The sequence below is a fragment of the Nyctereutes procyonoides genome, unplaced genomic scaffold (assembly GCF_905146905.1).
Source record: "Nyctereutes procyonoides isolate TBG_1078 unplaced genomic scaffold, NYPRO_anot_genome, whole genome shotgun sequence".
NCBI classification, from domain to species: Eukaryota; Metazoa; Chordata; class Mammalia; order Carnivora; family Canidae; genus Nyctereutes; species Nyctereutes procyonoides.
The window spans coordinates 83937769-83953088 of record NW_026575146.1 but is presented as its reverse complement, the minus strand read 5'-3'; the positions used below and the strand labels follow the sequence as shown (position 1 = coordinate 83953088).

Below are 15320 nucleotides of genomic sequence, written 5' to 3'. Positions count from 1 at the left end.
GGATTATAACCTGAGCTAAAAGCAGACGCTCAACCACTGAGTCACCCAGGCGTCCCAAAAGCATAATTTCTTTTATTGGTTTTCTTGATTATAAAAGCAATCCAGTATTTGGAAAATACTGGGAAATATAATGGGAAAACCAAAACCTATAATATTCCACAAACCCAGAGGCTAAGATTTTGATATATTATGTTCACTTATTTTTTATGCATTTGGATACATCATGTGAGTAGGACTTATGTGGGGTTTTTTTGTTTGTGCTTTAAAGATTAATTTATTAAAGAATTTATTTATTTGACAGAGAGAGTGATCAAGCACAAGCGAGGGGGAGCAACAGAGGGAGAGGGAGAAGCAGACTCCCCACTGAGCAGGAATCCCAACATGAGGTTCGATCCCAAGATCTGGGATCATGTCCTGAGCTGAAGGCAAACATGTAACCAACTGAACCACCCAGGCACCCCTATTTCTTTAGGGAGAGAGAGGATGAGCAGGAGGGGCTGAGGGAGAAGGAGAGAGAATCTCAGATAGACTCCATGCCAAGCACTGAGCCTAAAACAAGGCTCGATCTCATGACCCTGATATCATGACCTGACCCAAAACCAAGAGGTGGAGGCTTCACAGACTGTGCCATTCCGGTGCCCTAGGAATTGTGTGCTTTTTTTTTTTTTTTTTTTTAAGATTTTATTTATTCATGAGAGACACAGACACAAAGAGAGACAGAGATATAGGCAGAGAGAGAAGCAGGCTCCATGCAGGAAGCTTAATGTGGGACTCGATCCCGGGACCCCAGGATCACGCCCTGGGGCCGAAGGCAGACGCTTAACCACTGAGCCGCCCATGGGTCCTGGAATTGTGTGCTTTTAAAAAATATAATGTGACGGGGGGACGCCTGCCTGGCTCAGTCAGTAGAGCATGCAACCCCTGATCTCAGGGTTGTGAGTTTGAACCCTATCTTGTGTGTAGAGATTACTTAAGATTAAAAAAAAAAAGAAAAAAACTTGGATCATACAGTGTGATTTTTTTTTCAAAACAATCTCTATAGTATCTTTTCAATACATTTAGAACTTTGATTTTTTTTTTTTAAGATTTTATTTTAGTCTCTACATCCAATGTGGGGCTCAAACTCACAACCTTGAGATTAAGAATCACATGTTCCACTGACTGAGCCAGCCAGGCACCCAATAGAACTTTGATTTTTTTTTTAAGATTTTATTTATTTATTCATGAGAGAAAGAGACAGGCAGAGACAGGCAGAGGGAGAAGCAGACTCCATGTAGGGAGCCCGATGTGGGGCTCGATCCCGGGTCTCCAGGGTCAAGCCCTGGGCCAAAGGCAGGCACTAAACCTCTGAGCCACCCAGGGATCCCCCTGACTTTTTATTTTTATTTTATTTTATTTTATTTTATTTTATTCTATTTTATTCTATTCTATTTTATTTTATTATATGATTTTATTTATGATTTTATTTATTTATTCATGAGAGACACAGTGAGAGAGAGGCAGAGACACAGGCAGAGGGAGAAGCAGGCTCCATGCTGGGATCCCAACATGGAACTCCATCCCCGGACTCCAGGATCACACCCTGGGCTGAAGGCAGGTGCTAAACCGCTGACCCACTCAGGGATCCCTGATTTTTTTTTTTTTTTAATAGGCTTTATAGGACTGTAGTTCCTTGTCCATTTTTTTGATTTATGGGCATTTAATGTTTCCAAGCTTTTGTTTTGTTTTGTTAAAGATCTTATAATTTATTTGAGAGAGAGTGAGACGAGAGGGGGTGGAGCATACATGAGCCAGGGAGAAGGGGAGAGGGAGAGGAATCAGGCTCCCCACTGAGAAGGGAGCCTGATGTGGGGCTTGATCTCAGGACCCTGGGATCATGACCTGAGCTGAAGGCAGATGCTTAACCGACTGAGCCACCCAGGCGCCCCTCCAAGCTTTTGCTTTTATATGTTATGCTAATAAATAGTTTTGCACCTAATATCATTTTCCACGTATGCAGGTGTATCTTTAGGCTACATTCCTTGAAGTGGCAAAAAGTTAAGAGTTAAACAAAAAGCTCTCCACAGTTGTAATTTTTATTGATAGCAGCAAAATGACTCTTATAGGGACTTCAGTTCCTACTGGCAATCCATAAGTGCTTGTGTTCCTATAGCCTGACCTGCAGCGTGAGCTTCATGTTTTTTGTATTTCTGCTGATTCAAGGTGAAAAAGTGCATCTGGGTATAATTTTATTTTCCTTTTTTAATTTTTATTTATTTATTTATTTATTTATTTATTTATTTATTTATTTATTATTTTATTTTCCTTTTTTTATTATGAATATCTTTCTCTGTTTTTGAATCATTTCTGTATATATCTTTTGCCCATTTTTCTGTAAGTTCTTGGTCCTTTTGATTTTTAGAGACTCTTTATGCGTTAGATTAGGCCTTTATGCAGATAAATTTTCTTGATTTTTTTTAAAGATTTATTTATTTATTCATGATAGACATAGAGAGAGAGTGAGGCAGAGACACAGGCAGAGGGAGAAGCAGGCCCCATGCTGGGAGCTTGATGTGGGTCTCGATCCCAGGACTCCAGGATCGCGCCCTGGGCCAAAGGCAGGAATCAAACCCCTGAGCCACCCAGGGATCCCCTAATTTTCTTGATTTGTTTGATTTTGGCAAGTAAGTATTTGGGTATATCATAGGATGTTTAATTGCTCCCATTTAGTTTGTTTCACTTTTGCAATTTTAACGATACTATTATATATTCCCTTTGTAAATCTTAGAATTTTTTATGATTTCCCAATAGTTCTGGAAGTGAAATTCAGGATCAGAGGTGTGAAGGTTAAAGGTTTTCAATATGTATTGTGTGACTATAGTTTTTTCTACTTAGTACAAAATCAGACTTTGCTCTTGATTACTGAATCCTAATTTTATTTATTTATTTATTTTTTAAATATGGATTTTTTAAAATTTTTTATTTATTTATGATAGTCACACAGAGAAAGAGAGAGAGGCAGAGACACAGGCAGAGAGAGAAGCAGGCTCCATGCACCGGGAGCCCGACGTGGGATTCGATCCTGGGTCTCCAGGATCGTGCCCTGGGCCAAAGGCAGGCGCCAAACCGCTGCGCCACCCAGGGATCCCCTGAATCCTAATTTTATTGATGAATATCCAGTTTATCTTATTTCTCCTTAATTAAGTATGGCAACTAGAGATCTCCTAGCAAAGAGAGCATATGTGCCCTCATGAAAACATGCCCAAATTATGATCCCTTCAACAGAATTTTCAGATTAAACAAGTATCTGTAATCATATGGCATCTCAACAGTGACAGTGATTCTCAGCCTGGAGCCCAGCCCCTGGGAGGAATCTCTTCACCAGAGAGTTTAGCGCCTGCCTTCGGCCCAGGGCATGATCCTGGAGACCCAGGATCGAGTCCCACATCAGGTTCCCTGCATGGAGCTTGCTTCTCCCTCTGCCTGTTTCTCTGCCTCTCTCTCTCTCTCTCTCTCTCTCGAATAAATAAATAAAATCTTAAAAAAAAAAAAAAGATTACATCTAGTCTTAGAAGAACTATATTCACCCTCCCTTCCATTCCCTGTCTTTTACCACTGACAGAAAAGTAGTGGAAATGAAAAAGTCTTGGAGAAGGAGAGATGAACGAACCCCAGATGGGAGATTGACAGGAAATCAGTAAAAAATCATTTTTTACACATACAATTTTGGAGCAAATAGATGGTCTAAGCAGAGTTGCCCCCGTTAGGCATGAGTGAGCCGAGAAATGGCATGCCACCCTTGTCATAGTATGGGCCTTAAAGACATGAATAGTACTTATAAAGATGAATTGAGAACCATGTCTGGAAGAAAGCATCATCTCAGGAACACCTAATTCCCAGGAGATTCTTCAAGATAAGAACTTCATAAGAAAATGAATTCGATGCAACCTAGAGCTCAAAGGTGAGAAAATAACTATGAGATGCCAGAAGAAACTTGCATTGCTGTGTACAGCATTACAGATCTAATAAATTTGGAGTATAAGGAACATAATAGACTTAGCTAAAAATCAAAGCACTGCCACAGAGAAAAGACTTGAAATAATCCTGTGAGTCCAGAAGAAAAAGACTAAGCAATCAGGAGCTGATATCTGTGGAAGGCTGATAAAAAGTCATTACTATTAGGATAAATGGTGTCCAAAATAGAGAACCTAGCAAATGGATCAAAAACAGTATTCAGAGGTAAAATAGGAAATTTCCTCCAACAAATGAAATATGAACCAAATCTGCAAAGTACATTGAGTTCAAGAGTGATTGACAGCAAAGAGGCTTAGCCTGGTGGTAGTGTTGTTTGTTTTTGTTTTTTTTTTTTTTTGAGATTTTATTTATTCATGAGAGACACACAGAGGGGCAGAGAAACAGGCAGAGGGAGAAGCAGGCTCCATGCAGGGAGCCCGATGCGGGACTTGATCCCGGGACTCTAGGATTTTGCCCTGGGCCGAAGGCAGGTGCTCAACTGCTGAGCCAACCAGGAGTCCCCCTGGTGCTAGTTTTAAAAATAGTGTCAATTTAAAAAATTTTAACCATCCTAATAGGTGGTAGTAGTATTTCATTGTGGTTTTAATTTTCATTTTCCTAATAACTAATGTTAAGCATTTTTACATGTACTTATTTGGCATCTGCATATCTTCTTCTTTTTTTCTTTTTTAAAGATTTTATTTATTTTTTCATGAGAGATCCAGAGAGAGAGAGGCAGAGACATAGGCAGAGGGAGAAGCAGGCTCCATGCAGGGAGCCTGACGTGGGACTCGATCCCCGGTCTCCAGGATCACAACCTGGGCCGATGGCGGCACTAAGCCGCCGAGCCACCAGGGCTGCCCATGTACATCCATTCTTAAACACCTTTGATGAGGTGCAGTTGAGATACAGTAAACAGCCCATATTAAAAATGTACACTTTAAGTTTTGATATGCGTGCACCCATGAAACTATTGCCACAATCAAGGTAATGAGCATCTAGCTCACACACTTATTTGTACACACACACACACACATACCTTGCCGAAATTTTTTTTTTCTTTTTTTTATGGGTTGGGGAGAGTCAGAGGGAGAGGACGAGAGACAATCTTAAGCAGGCTCCATGTCCACTACGGAGCCTGAAGCGGAGCTCGATCTCAAAACCCTGAGATCATGACCTGAGCTGAAATCAAGAGTTGTATGCTTAACTGAGCCGTTCAGGGACCCCGCCTCAGAAGTTTCTGTGTACTCATACGTAAATCCTCTCACCCTGTGTCTTCCCCATCCCCAGGCAACCACAGACCTTCTTGTCATTATACCTTAGTATATTTTTTTACAAATTTCTATAAATGAAATCATAAAGGGTATACGTTTTGGTGGGGGGCATCTGGTCTCTTTCACTTGGTATAATTTCTTTTTTTTTTTTTATTTTTTTTTTTTATTTTTATTTATGATAGTCACATAGAAAGAGAGAGGGAGGCAGAGACATAGGCAGAGGGAGAAGCAGGCTCCATGCACTGGGAGCCCGATGTGGGATTTGATCCTGGGTCTCCAGGATCGCGCCCTGGGCCAAAGGCAGGTGCCAAACCTCTGCGCCACCCAGGGATCCCTCACTTGGTATAATTTCAAGATTCATCCTTGTGTGTGTCAGTGGTTTATTGGTTTTTACTGCTGTGTAATATTCCGTTGTATAAATATACCACGAGTTGTTTCTTCATTCACGTGTTTATCTGTGCACGTGTTGATGGGTGTTTGGGTTATTATAAATAAAGCTGCTGTAAACATTAGTGTATATAAATCTTTGGGCATATGCTTTCATTTCTCCTGGGTAAAATATCTGGGATCGAAATGGTTAGATCTTATGATATGTATGTGTTTAACTTCTTAGAAACAACCAAACTGGTTTTCAAAGTGGCTGTACTGGTAACATTCATTTCCGTAGGGCACGTGAGTGGCTCAGCCATTGGGTGGCTGCCTTCGGCTCAGGTCTTGATCCCGGGATTCGGTATCAAGTCCCAGGCTCTCTGTGAAGAGCCTGCTTCTCCCTCTGCCTGTGTCTCTGCCTCTCTCTCTGTCTCTGTGTCTCTCAGGAATAAATAAATAAGTCTTTAAACAAAAAATATTCACTTCAGTAGTGTGTAAGAGTTCTAGTTCCTCTGCGCCTTTGGCAGTACAGGATACAGTGTTTAGTTTTAGCCGTTCTAGAAGATGTGGAGTAGCAATATTTCCTTGTGGTCTTAGTTTGTGTTTCTCTAATGACTAGTGATGTCGAACATCTTTTCAAGTGCTTGTTTTCCATCTATATCTGTCATCTTTGTGAGTGTGTCTATTCATATCTTGTCCACATTTTTATTAGGCTGCTTATCTTTTTGTTACTAAGAGGAATTCTTTATATGTTCAGGATATAAGTTCTTATTTTTAAGGTTTTATTTATTATTTATTTGAGAGAGAGAAAGAGCATGAGCTGGGGAGGAACAGAGAGAGAGAGACAAGTAGACTCCTTGCTGAGCAGGGAGCCCAACGCTGGACTTGATCCTATGATCATGAGATCATGACCTGAGCCAAAATCAAGAATTGGAGGCCCAACTAACTAGAGCACTCTGGTGCCCCAAGGATATGGGTCATTTTTGGGATCTATGCTTTTCCCATATTTTCTCCCTGTCTGTGGCTTGCCTTTTATTTTATTTTGATTGTTTTTTTTTTTTTTAAGATTTTATTTATTTATTCATGAGAGACATGGAGATGGGCAGAGGAAGAAGCAGGCTTCCTGCAGGGAGCCCGATGCAGGACTCAATCCCAGAACCCTGGGATCACAACCTGAGCCACAGACAGATGCTCAACCACTGAGCCACCCCCAGGTGCCCCAATTTTTATTATTTTTTAAAGATTTTATTTATTAGAGAAAGAGCACATGATCACAGGGTAAGAGGTAGAGGGACAGGCTGACTCTCCACTGAGCATGGAGCCTGGCATGGGGATCAATCCCAGGACCCTGAAATCCTGACCTGAGCTGAAGTTAGATGCTTAGCCAACTGAACCACCCAGGCTTCCCTGCCTTTCATTTATTAATAGGGTCTTTTGAAGAGATGTTTTACATTTTGATCAAGTCCAACTGAACAGTTTTTTTTATTTGGTAGTTCAACTTTTAATTTCTTCAGAAATTTCTATCTAACCAAAGGTAACAGAATTTGGTGCGTTTGATTTCCTGTGTTTTCTTATAGGAGTTCTCAGTTTTAGTTCTTACATTTAGGTCTGTGATCCATTTTGAGTTAATTTTTGTATATAATATATGAGGGTTGAGGTTCTTTTTTTGTATGAATATCCAGTTGTGGCAACACCAGTTTCTATTACTGATCACTTTTGTCTTGCTTATCATTTACTGAGAGGGGAGTGTTGGGTATCTGGGTGGCTCAGTCAGTTAAGCATCTGCCTTATGATCCCAGTGTCCTGGGACAGAGCCATGCATCGGGCTCTCCGCTCAGCGAGGAGTCTGCTTCTCTCTCTCCCTCTGCCCCTCCCCTCTGCTTGTGTGTGCTCATGTGTATGCATGTACTTTCTTTGTCTCTCTCAAATAAATAAAATCTTTAAAAAAGAGGGCTGTTGAGACACGTGGGTGGCTCAGTGGTTGAGCATCTACATCTTCAACTCAGGGCATGATCTCGTGATTCAGGATTGAGTCCCATATGGGGCTGCCTTCAGGGAGCCTGCTTCTCCCTCTGCCTGTGTCTCTGCCTCTTTCACTCTCTCTGTCTCTCATGAATAAATAAAAAATAATCTTTAAAAAAAGGAATTAAAGAAAAGAGGGTTGAAACCTTCAATTATGATTATAGATATGTCTTTTTCTCCTTCTTAAAGCTTGTCTCATGAATTTTAGTACTGTTTAAGTTGTATGCATGTGCAGGATTATTATATTTATCTGAAGAATTGATCCTGTTATAAATAAATCTTCCTATTTATTTCTGATGATACTCCTTCCTTGGAGTGTATTTGATCTGATGTCAGTATAGCCACACTAGCTTTCTTTTGTTTAGTTTTTGTATGGTTGATCTTTTTTATACTCTTCCTTTAAATATAAAGTGGGTTTGTTTGGGGTTTTTTGATAAATTATTTGATTTATTTAAACTAAAAAAGAAAAAAAACAGTTCACTTTTTTCTCCCACCCCTGATCCTTGCCTCTGGGAACCACCAATTTCTTCTCTATGAGTTTGGTTTGGTTTTTGTTTTTTTTAGGTCCTGCATGTAAGTAATTTCACAGTCTTTCTCTGACTTACTTCACTTAGCATCATGCCCTTGAATCCCATCCCTGCTGTTGTAAATGTCAAGACTTCCTTCTTTATGGCTGAGTGTTCTGTTGTTTATGTATATTCTGTATATATGCATACACACACATATAACACACGTACACGCACAGTACAATTTTCTTTATCCATTTATCTGTCGATGGAACATGGGTTACTTACGTGTCTTTGCTATTGTAAATAATGCTGCAGTGAACATGAGGGTAGGTATCTTTTTTGAGTTAGTGTTTTTGTCTCCTTTGAGTAAATACCCAGAAATGAGATTGCTGGATCATATGGTAATTCTGTTCCCAAGATTTTGAGGAACCTCCATACTGTTTTTTTGGGGTTTTTTTTTTGTAAGATTTTATTTATTTATTCACGATAGACATAGGGAGAGAGGGGCAGAGACACAGGCAGAGGGAGAAGTAGGCTCCATTCTGGGAGCCCGACGTGGGGCTCGATCCAGGGACTCCAGGATCGTGCCCGAGGCCAAAGGCAGGCGCTAAACTGCTGAGCCACCCAGGAATCCCCATACTGTTTTTTTGTAGTGGCTGCACCAATTTACATTCCCACAAACAGTACACAAGGGTTCCCTTTTCTTTACACCTTTACCAATATTTGTTATTTCTTGTCTTTTGGATAATCGCCGTTCTAATGGGTATGAGGTAATATCTAAAGTATACTTTTTAAAGAGTATATGTATGTGTGTGTGTGTGTGTGTGTGTGTGTGTGTGTGTGTATGTATGTCTTGCCTTTATTTTATCCAGACTGCTTTTTGCAGTGTCTCTTGAGCCCATTTAATGTAATTATTGGTAGTGGTGGGTTAATTTTATCATCCTGGTATTGGCTTTTTCCTTTTTAGTTTTCTTGTCCCTCTTCTCCTTTAACCTTCTTTTTCAGTGAATTGAGTATTTTTAGTTGATGATTTAATGTCTTTTTTTGTTGCCATAAAAAGTGTTTGCTCAAGTGATTATAATGTGTATCTTTGATTTACTGTATTTTACGCACTGTTGTTTGCTACTTTATGAACTTGCCAATGAAAAAAATTATTAAACTTTACCCCCAATGGGGGCTTAACTCATAATCCTGAGATCAAGAATCACATGATCCACCAAACTAGCCAGGCAGGGACTCCTTTTTTTTTTTTTTTTTAAAGATTTATTTATTTATTCATTCAGAGAGAGCGAGAGAGAGGCAGAGACACTGGCAGAGGGAGAAGCAGGCTCCATGCAGGAAGCCCGATGTGGGACTTGATCCGGGTCTCCAGGATCACACCCCGGGCTGCAGGCGGCGCTAAACCACTGCGCCACCAGGGCTACCCCAGGCAGGGACTCCTGCTATAAAAATAATTTTAACAAAAAAAAAAAATTTTTTTTTAAGGATAAAAAATAGCTTTGATGTATGTATGTATGTATTTATTTATTTATTTATTTATTTATTTAAGATTTTTATTTATTTATTCATGAGAGACAGAGAGAGAGGCAGAGACACAGGCAGAGGGAGCAGCCTTTGCTCCCAGCCTGCATGGAGCCTGACATGGGACTCGATCCCGGATCTCCAGGATCCTGCCCTGAGCCAAAGGCGGTGCTAAACCGCTGAGCCACTGGGGCTGCCCGGATTCACAGATCTTTGTTGTTGTTTCCTACCTACTGTTAACTTTTATTGACTGAAGTTCTTTATTTTGCTACAGCATTATTTGTTTTTAGCATTTCTCTTTTGATCTTTTAGTTTCCATTTCTGTGCTAACTTCCTCGTCTGTTTATGCACATCCACCTTTTCTGCTTGATTGTTATATGTTTATCATTGATATTTTGTTACTTTTTTGTTTGTTTTATTCTCCCTCCACTGATATTTTAGTCTTTTTCTGATAACTTCCATTATCTTATCTGTGGGTATTTTTTAAAGATTTTATTTATCTATCTATCTATCTATCTATCTATTTATTTATTTATGAAAGTAACGTCAGGAGGAGGGGCAGAGAGACAAGCAGACTCCCAGCAGAGAGCCTGATGCAGGACTCAGTTCTGGAACCCTGGGATCATGACTTGAGCTGAAGGCCAACACTTAACCGACTGAGCCACCCAGGCGCGCCTGTATATTTAATTTCTTTTATTCAACATTGTATGTTGAAGAACAGTGGATACTGAAGTAAATATTTACTCCTTAGAAGGGTATGCCCCTTCTTCTGTAAGGCTAGTAATGTGCTTACTCTTTGGTTGAGCTGAGTCTGGACTTTGTTGCAATTTTAATTAGATTCAGTTCAGCATTGGCTTTAGTACCTTCATCCAGACTTTTTTTTTCCTTAAGATTTTATTTAGGGATCCCTGGGTGGCGCAGCGGTTTAGTGCCTGCCTTTGGCCCAGGGCGCGATCCTGGAGACCCGGGATCGAATCCCACGTCGGGCTCCCGGTGCATGGAGCCTGCTTCTCCCTCTGCCTGTGTCTCTGCCTCTCTCTCTGTCTCTCTGTGACTATCATAAATAAATAAAAATTAAAAAAAAAAGAAAAAAAAAGATTTTATTTATTTATTCGAGAGAGAGGCAGAGACACAGAGGGAGAAGCAGGCTCTTTGCAGGGAGCCTAATACGGGACTTGATCCCCAGACCCTGGATCAGGCCCTGAGCCGAAGGCAGATGCTCAGCTGCTGAGCCACCCAGGTGTCCCTTCATCCAGACTTTGAATCAAACATTGACAAGACTTCAGATACCTTGCTGAGCTCTACAGGCTTGCTACTAGATTTTGGGCCTTTGGATTTTCTTTGCTCTCTGGTTTTATTCCTGGTACTCTGTAAGAAGGAAACAAAGTTTGCAAAGCATGGCCTCTGGTGTTGGAATGTGATTTGTATGTGGTCCTTCAGGGTTCTTTGTTTCCTTGCCCTAGGTATTCCTGGAGTGGAGAACCACTTTTTCTGACCTGCCCTCCATCAGAAGTCACTCAGCTCCCAGCCTGCAGCCACTGTGGAGGCCGAAGGACATTTGAGTTTCAGCTTATGCCAGCACTGGTCAGCATGCTCAGAAGCACTAATTTAGGTAATAAGCCCTTTTTTAATTTGAATTTGTGGATCTATTGCACCAGTAATGGAATTATTTTTTTTTAAAGGTTTTATTTATTTATTTATTCATGAGAGACACAGAGAGAGAGAGGCAGAGACACAGGCGGAGGGAGAAGCAGGCTCCATGCAGGGAGCCCAATGCAGGACTCGATCCCAGGACTCCTGGATCACACCCTGGGCCAAAGGCAGGCGCTAAACCGCTGAGCCACCCAGGGATCCCAATGGAATTATTTTAAAAGGAAAGGCTCTCAGTTGTTTCTGTTTACTTATCAAATATAAGCATATTACAGAAAATTTGGGAAATTTATAATCCAATCAATCATAACAGAATCATGGATACCATTTGATTGGTTTAAAGCTTAGCTATTGGGCAGCCCAGGTGGCTCAGCGGTTTAGCGCCGCTTCAGCCCAGTGCGTTATCCTGGAGACCCGAGATCGAGTCCCACGTCAGGCTCCCTGCATGGAGCCTGCTTCTCCCTCTGCCTGTGTCTCTGCCTCTCTCTCTGTCTCTGTGTCTCTCATGAATAAATAAATAAAAATCTTAAGTAAATCAAGCAAGCAAGCTATTTTTTAGCCTTAAAATTATTTTTATAGCAGGAGTCCCTGCCTGGCTAGTTTGGTGGATCGTGTGATTCTTGATCTCAGGATTATGAGTTAAGTCCCCATTGGGGGTAAAGTTTACTTACCAAAAAAAATTTTTTTCATAGCATATTATAGTCAAAATATATTATTCTTTTTAAGATTTTATTTGAAAGAGCACACACAAGCATACAAGTGTAGGAACGGGGGAGGGGCAGAGGGAGATGGAGAAGTAGACTCCCCACTGAGTGGGGAGCCCGACGTGGGCCTCAATCCCAGACTCCAAGCGAAAGGCAGACACCCAACTGACTAAGCCACCCAGGCACCCCTTTTATTCTCTAAAAAAACGGGGGGCACAGGGGAGGGAGAATAACTTTTATAGGGCACCTGGCTGGCTCAGTTGGAAGAGCCTGTGTTGGCTTGGGGGTTGTGAGTTCAAGCCCCATGTTGGCAATAGAATTTACTTTAAAAATTTAAAAGGGACACTTGAGTGGCTCAGTGGTTTAGCGCCTGTTTTCAGCCCAGAGCATGATCCTGGAGTCCCGGGATTGAGTCCCACGTCGGGCTCCATGTGTGGAGCCTGCTTCTCCTCCCTCTGCCTATGTCTCTGCCTCTCTGTCTCTCTGTGTGTCTCATGAATAAATAAATAAAATCTTTAAAAAATAAAAATTTAAAAGATAACTTTTACGGGGTGCCTGGGTGGCTTGGTTGGTTTAGCATCTGACTTCAGCTCTGGTCATGATCTCAGGGTCCTGGGATCGAGCCTGTGTCAGGCTCTATGCTTAGTGGGTAGACTGCTTGTCCCTCTGCCCATGCTTGTGTGCACTCTCTCACTCAAATAAAATCTTTTAAAAAAATTTAAAAATAATTTTTGTATGATTTTAGTTATGATTTTATCATCATTATATGATCTTTATATTTAGAATTTTTAAAACAAAAATTAAAAGTTTTTATAATAAAAGTAATAGGGCACCTGGTTGGCTCCATTGGTAGAGCATAAAACTATTGATCTTGGTTATGAGTTCAAGCCACACATTGGGCGTAGAGCTTACCTAAAAAAAACAGTAATATGTGCTATAAGATTCAGGCAGTTCTACATTATATGCAATAAGAAGTAAAGGCCTTCCTAATGTCAGTTACTTGAGAGAATTTTTTTTATGTCAAGTTTATTTTTCTATGCCTTTCCTGTACAACTTCTTTTGTACACCCACATATGAATATATATATATATATATATATATATATATATATATATATATATATATATGTAAAACCCTTATTTTGGAAAAAAAATATACATTTTTGATGTTTAAGAGAGGGAGGGAGAGGGGCAGAAAGAATCATTTTTGTTGTTTTTTAATCTATTTGAGAGAGAACAAGGGGCAGAGGGTGCAGAGAGAGAGGGAGGAGCAGATTCCCCGCTGAGCAGGGAGCCTAACATGGGAATTGATCCCAGGACCCTAGGGTCATGACCTGAGTTGAAGGCAGATGCTTAACTGACTGAGCCACCCAGGCGTCCCTAGGGGAGAGAGAATCTTAAGCATGCTCCATGCCCAGCGAGCAGTCCAATGCCAGGCTCAGTCTCATAACCCTGAGATCATGACTTTAGCTGACGTTCAAGGGACTGAGCCACCCAAGAGCCCCTAAGTTCACTTATTTATTTGTTTATTCATTCATTCAGTAATCTCTACCCCCAATGTGGGGCTCAAACTCATAATCCCAAGAAGAGTTACATGCTCTTCTATGTTATACTAACAGTATATTGTTATATTAACAATATTCTTCCAGTCTTTCCATTTATTTGTGTCTTTAACTTCCTTCAGAAATGTTTTATAGTTTTCAGTGTACCAGTCTTTTGCCTCCTTGGTTAAATTTATTCCTAAATATATTTTTAATTTTTTTTTGGATTGTTCATTGCAAGTATATAGAAATACAACTAATTTTGGGGCCTTGATTGTTTGTCCTGCAACTTTGCTGAATATATTTATGAAAGGCAGTGCTCAAAGAAAAAAATTAGAGCTAAAAACACACTATGTTTAATTTATTTTTTTCACACGTTTGTTTTTATTTTTTTTTAAGATTTATTTTTATTTATTTATGATAGACACACACACACAGAGAGAGAGAGAGAGAGGCAGAGACACAGGCAGAGGGAGAAGCAGGCTCCATGCCGGGGACCCAACGTGGGACCCAATCCCGGGACTCCAGGATCGCGCCCCGGGCCAAAGGCAGGCACGAAACCGCCGAGCCACCCAGGGATCCCCTCACACATATGTTTAAAACAAAGATCTCAAATCAGTGACCCAAAAGTTACTGCAAGAAACTAGAAATAAAGACCAACCAACCAAAGCTGGAAGAAAGTAAGGCTAAAGGAGAGATTTCAAAGGAGAATACAATAGGAAAAATATGTGCAACTCAATTTTTTAAAATTTATTCTATCTTTTAAAATTTTTTTTTAAAGATTTTATTTATTTATTCATGAGACAGAGAGAGAGAGAGAGAGAGAGAGGCAAGCACAGACACAGGGAGAGGGAGAAGCAGGCTCCATGCAGGGAGCCTGACGTGGGACTTGTTCCCAGGTCTCCAGGATCACACCCTGGGCTGAAGGCGGCACTAAACTGCTGAGCCACCCAGGCTGCCCAAAACTCAATTTTTTTATGTGGATATTTAGGGTTTTCTACGTATAAGATCAAATCATCTGCAACAGATCATTTTATTTCTTCCTTCTTTTTTTTTTTAATATTATTTCTTCCTTTTCAGTTCTGCCTTTTTCTTTTCTGCTTAATTCCTCTATAAATTCTGTGTTGATTGGAAGTGTTAAAATTGGGCATCCTTATCTTATTCCTGATTGAGGAATTTCCCTTCTGTTTATTGAGTTATTTTTATCAGTAGAGTGTGTTGATTTTTGTCAAATGCTTTTTCTGAATCAATTGAGATGATCATGCAGTTGTATTCATTTTATTAAGTGTATTACGTCAGTTTTTGTATATTTAACCACCTTTGTATTTTGAGATAAATCTTACTGGATCATGGTATATAAATTTTTTTAAGATTTTATTTTATTTTTATTATTTATTTATTTGAATTTTTTTTAATGATTTTATTTATTCATGAGAGAGAGAGAGAGGGGCAGACATAGGCAGAGAGAGAGCAGGCTCCATGCAGGGAACCTGATGTGGGACTCAATCCCGGGACTCCTGGATCACATCCTGGGCCGAAGGCGGGTGCTCAACCGCTGAGCCACCTAGGTGTCCCAAGATTTTATTTTATTTTTATATTTTTTTAAGATTTATTTATTTATTTTATGATAGACAGAGAGAGAGAGAGAGAGAGAGAGAGAGAGAGGCAGAGACACAGGAGGAGGGAGAAGCAGGCTCCATGCCGGGAGTCCGACGTGGGACTCGATCCTGGGACTCCA

The 15320-nt window shown here is 40.4% G+C and overlaps 1 protein-coding gene across 3 annotated transcripts in view; it reads left to right on the top strand.

The window, feature by feature from the left end:
- PDCD2L (programmed cell death 2 like) overlaps positions 1-15320 on the top strand; it is a 30775-nt gene that overhangs the window by 3951 nt on the left and 11504 nt on the right. For all 3 annotated transcript variants that reach the window (XR_008662624.1, XM_055311938.1, XM_055311937.1), the window contains exon 6: positions 11152-11300. Coding sequence is in view for 2 of the 3 variants with exons in the window: in XM_055311938.1 (XP_055167913.1) it covers positions 11152-11300 (149 nt within the window). In the remaining variant the exon portion in view is untranslated. The remainder of the gene's footprint in view (positions 1-11151; positions 11301-15320) is intronic.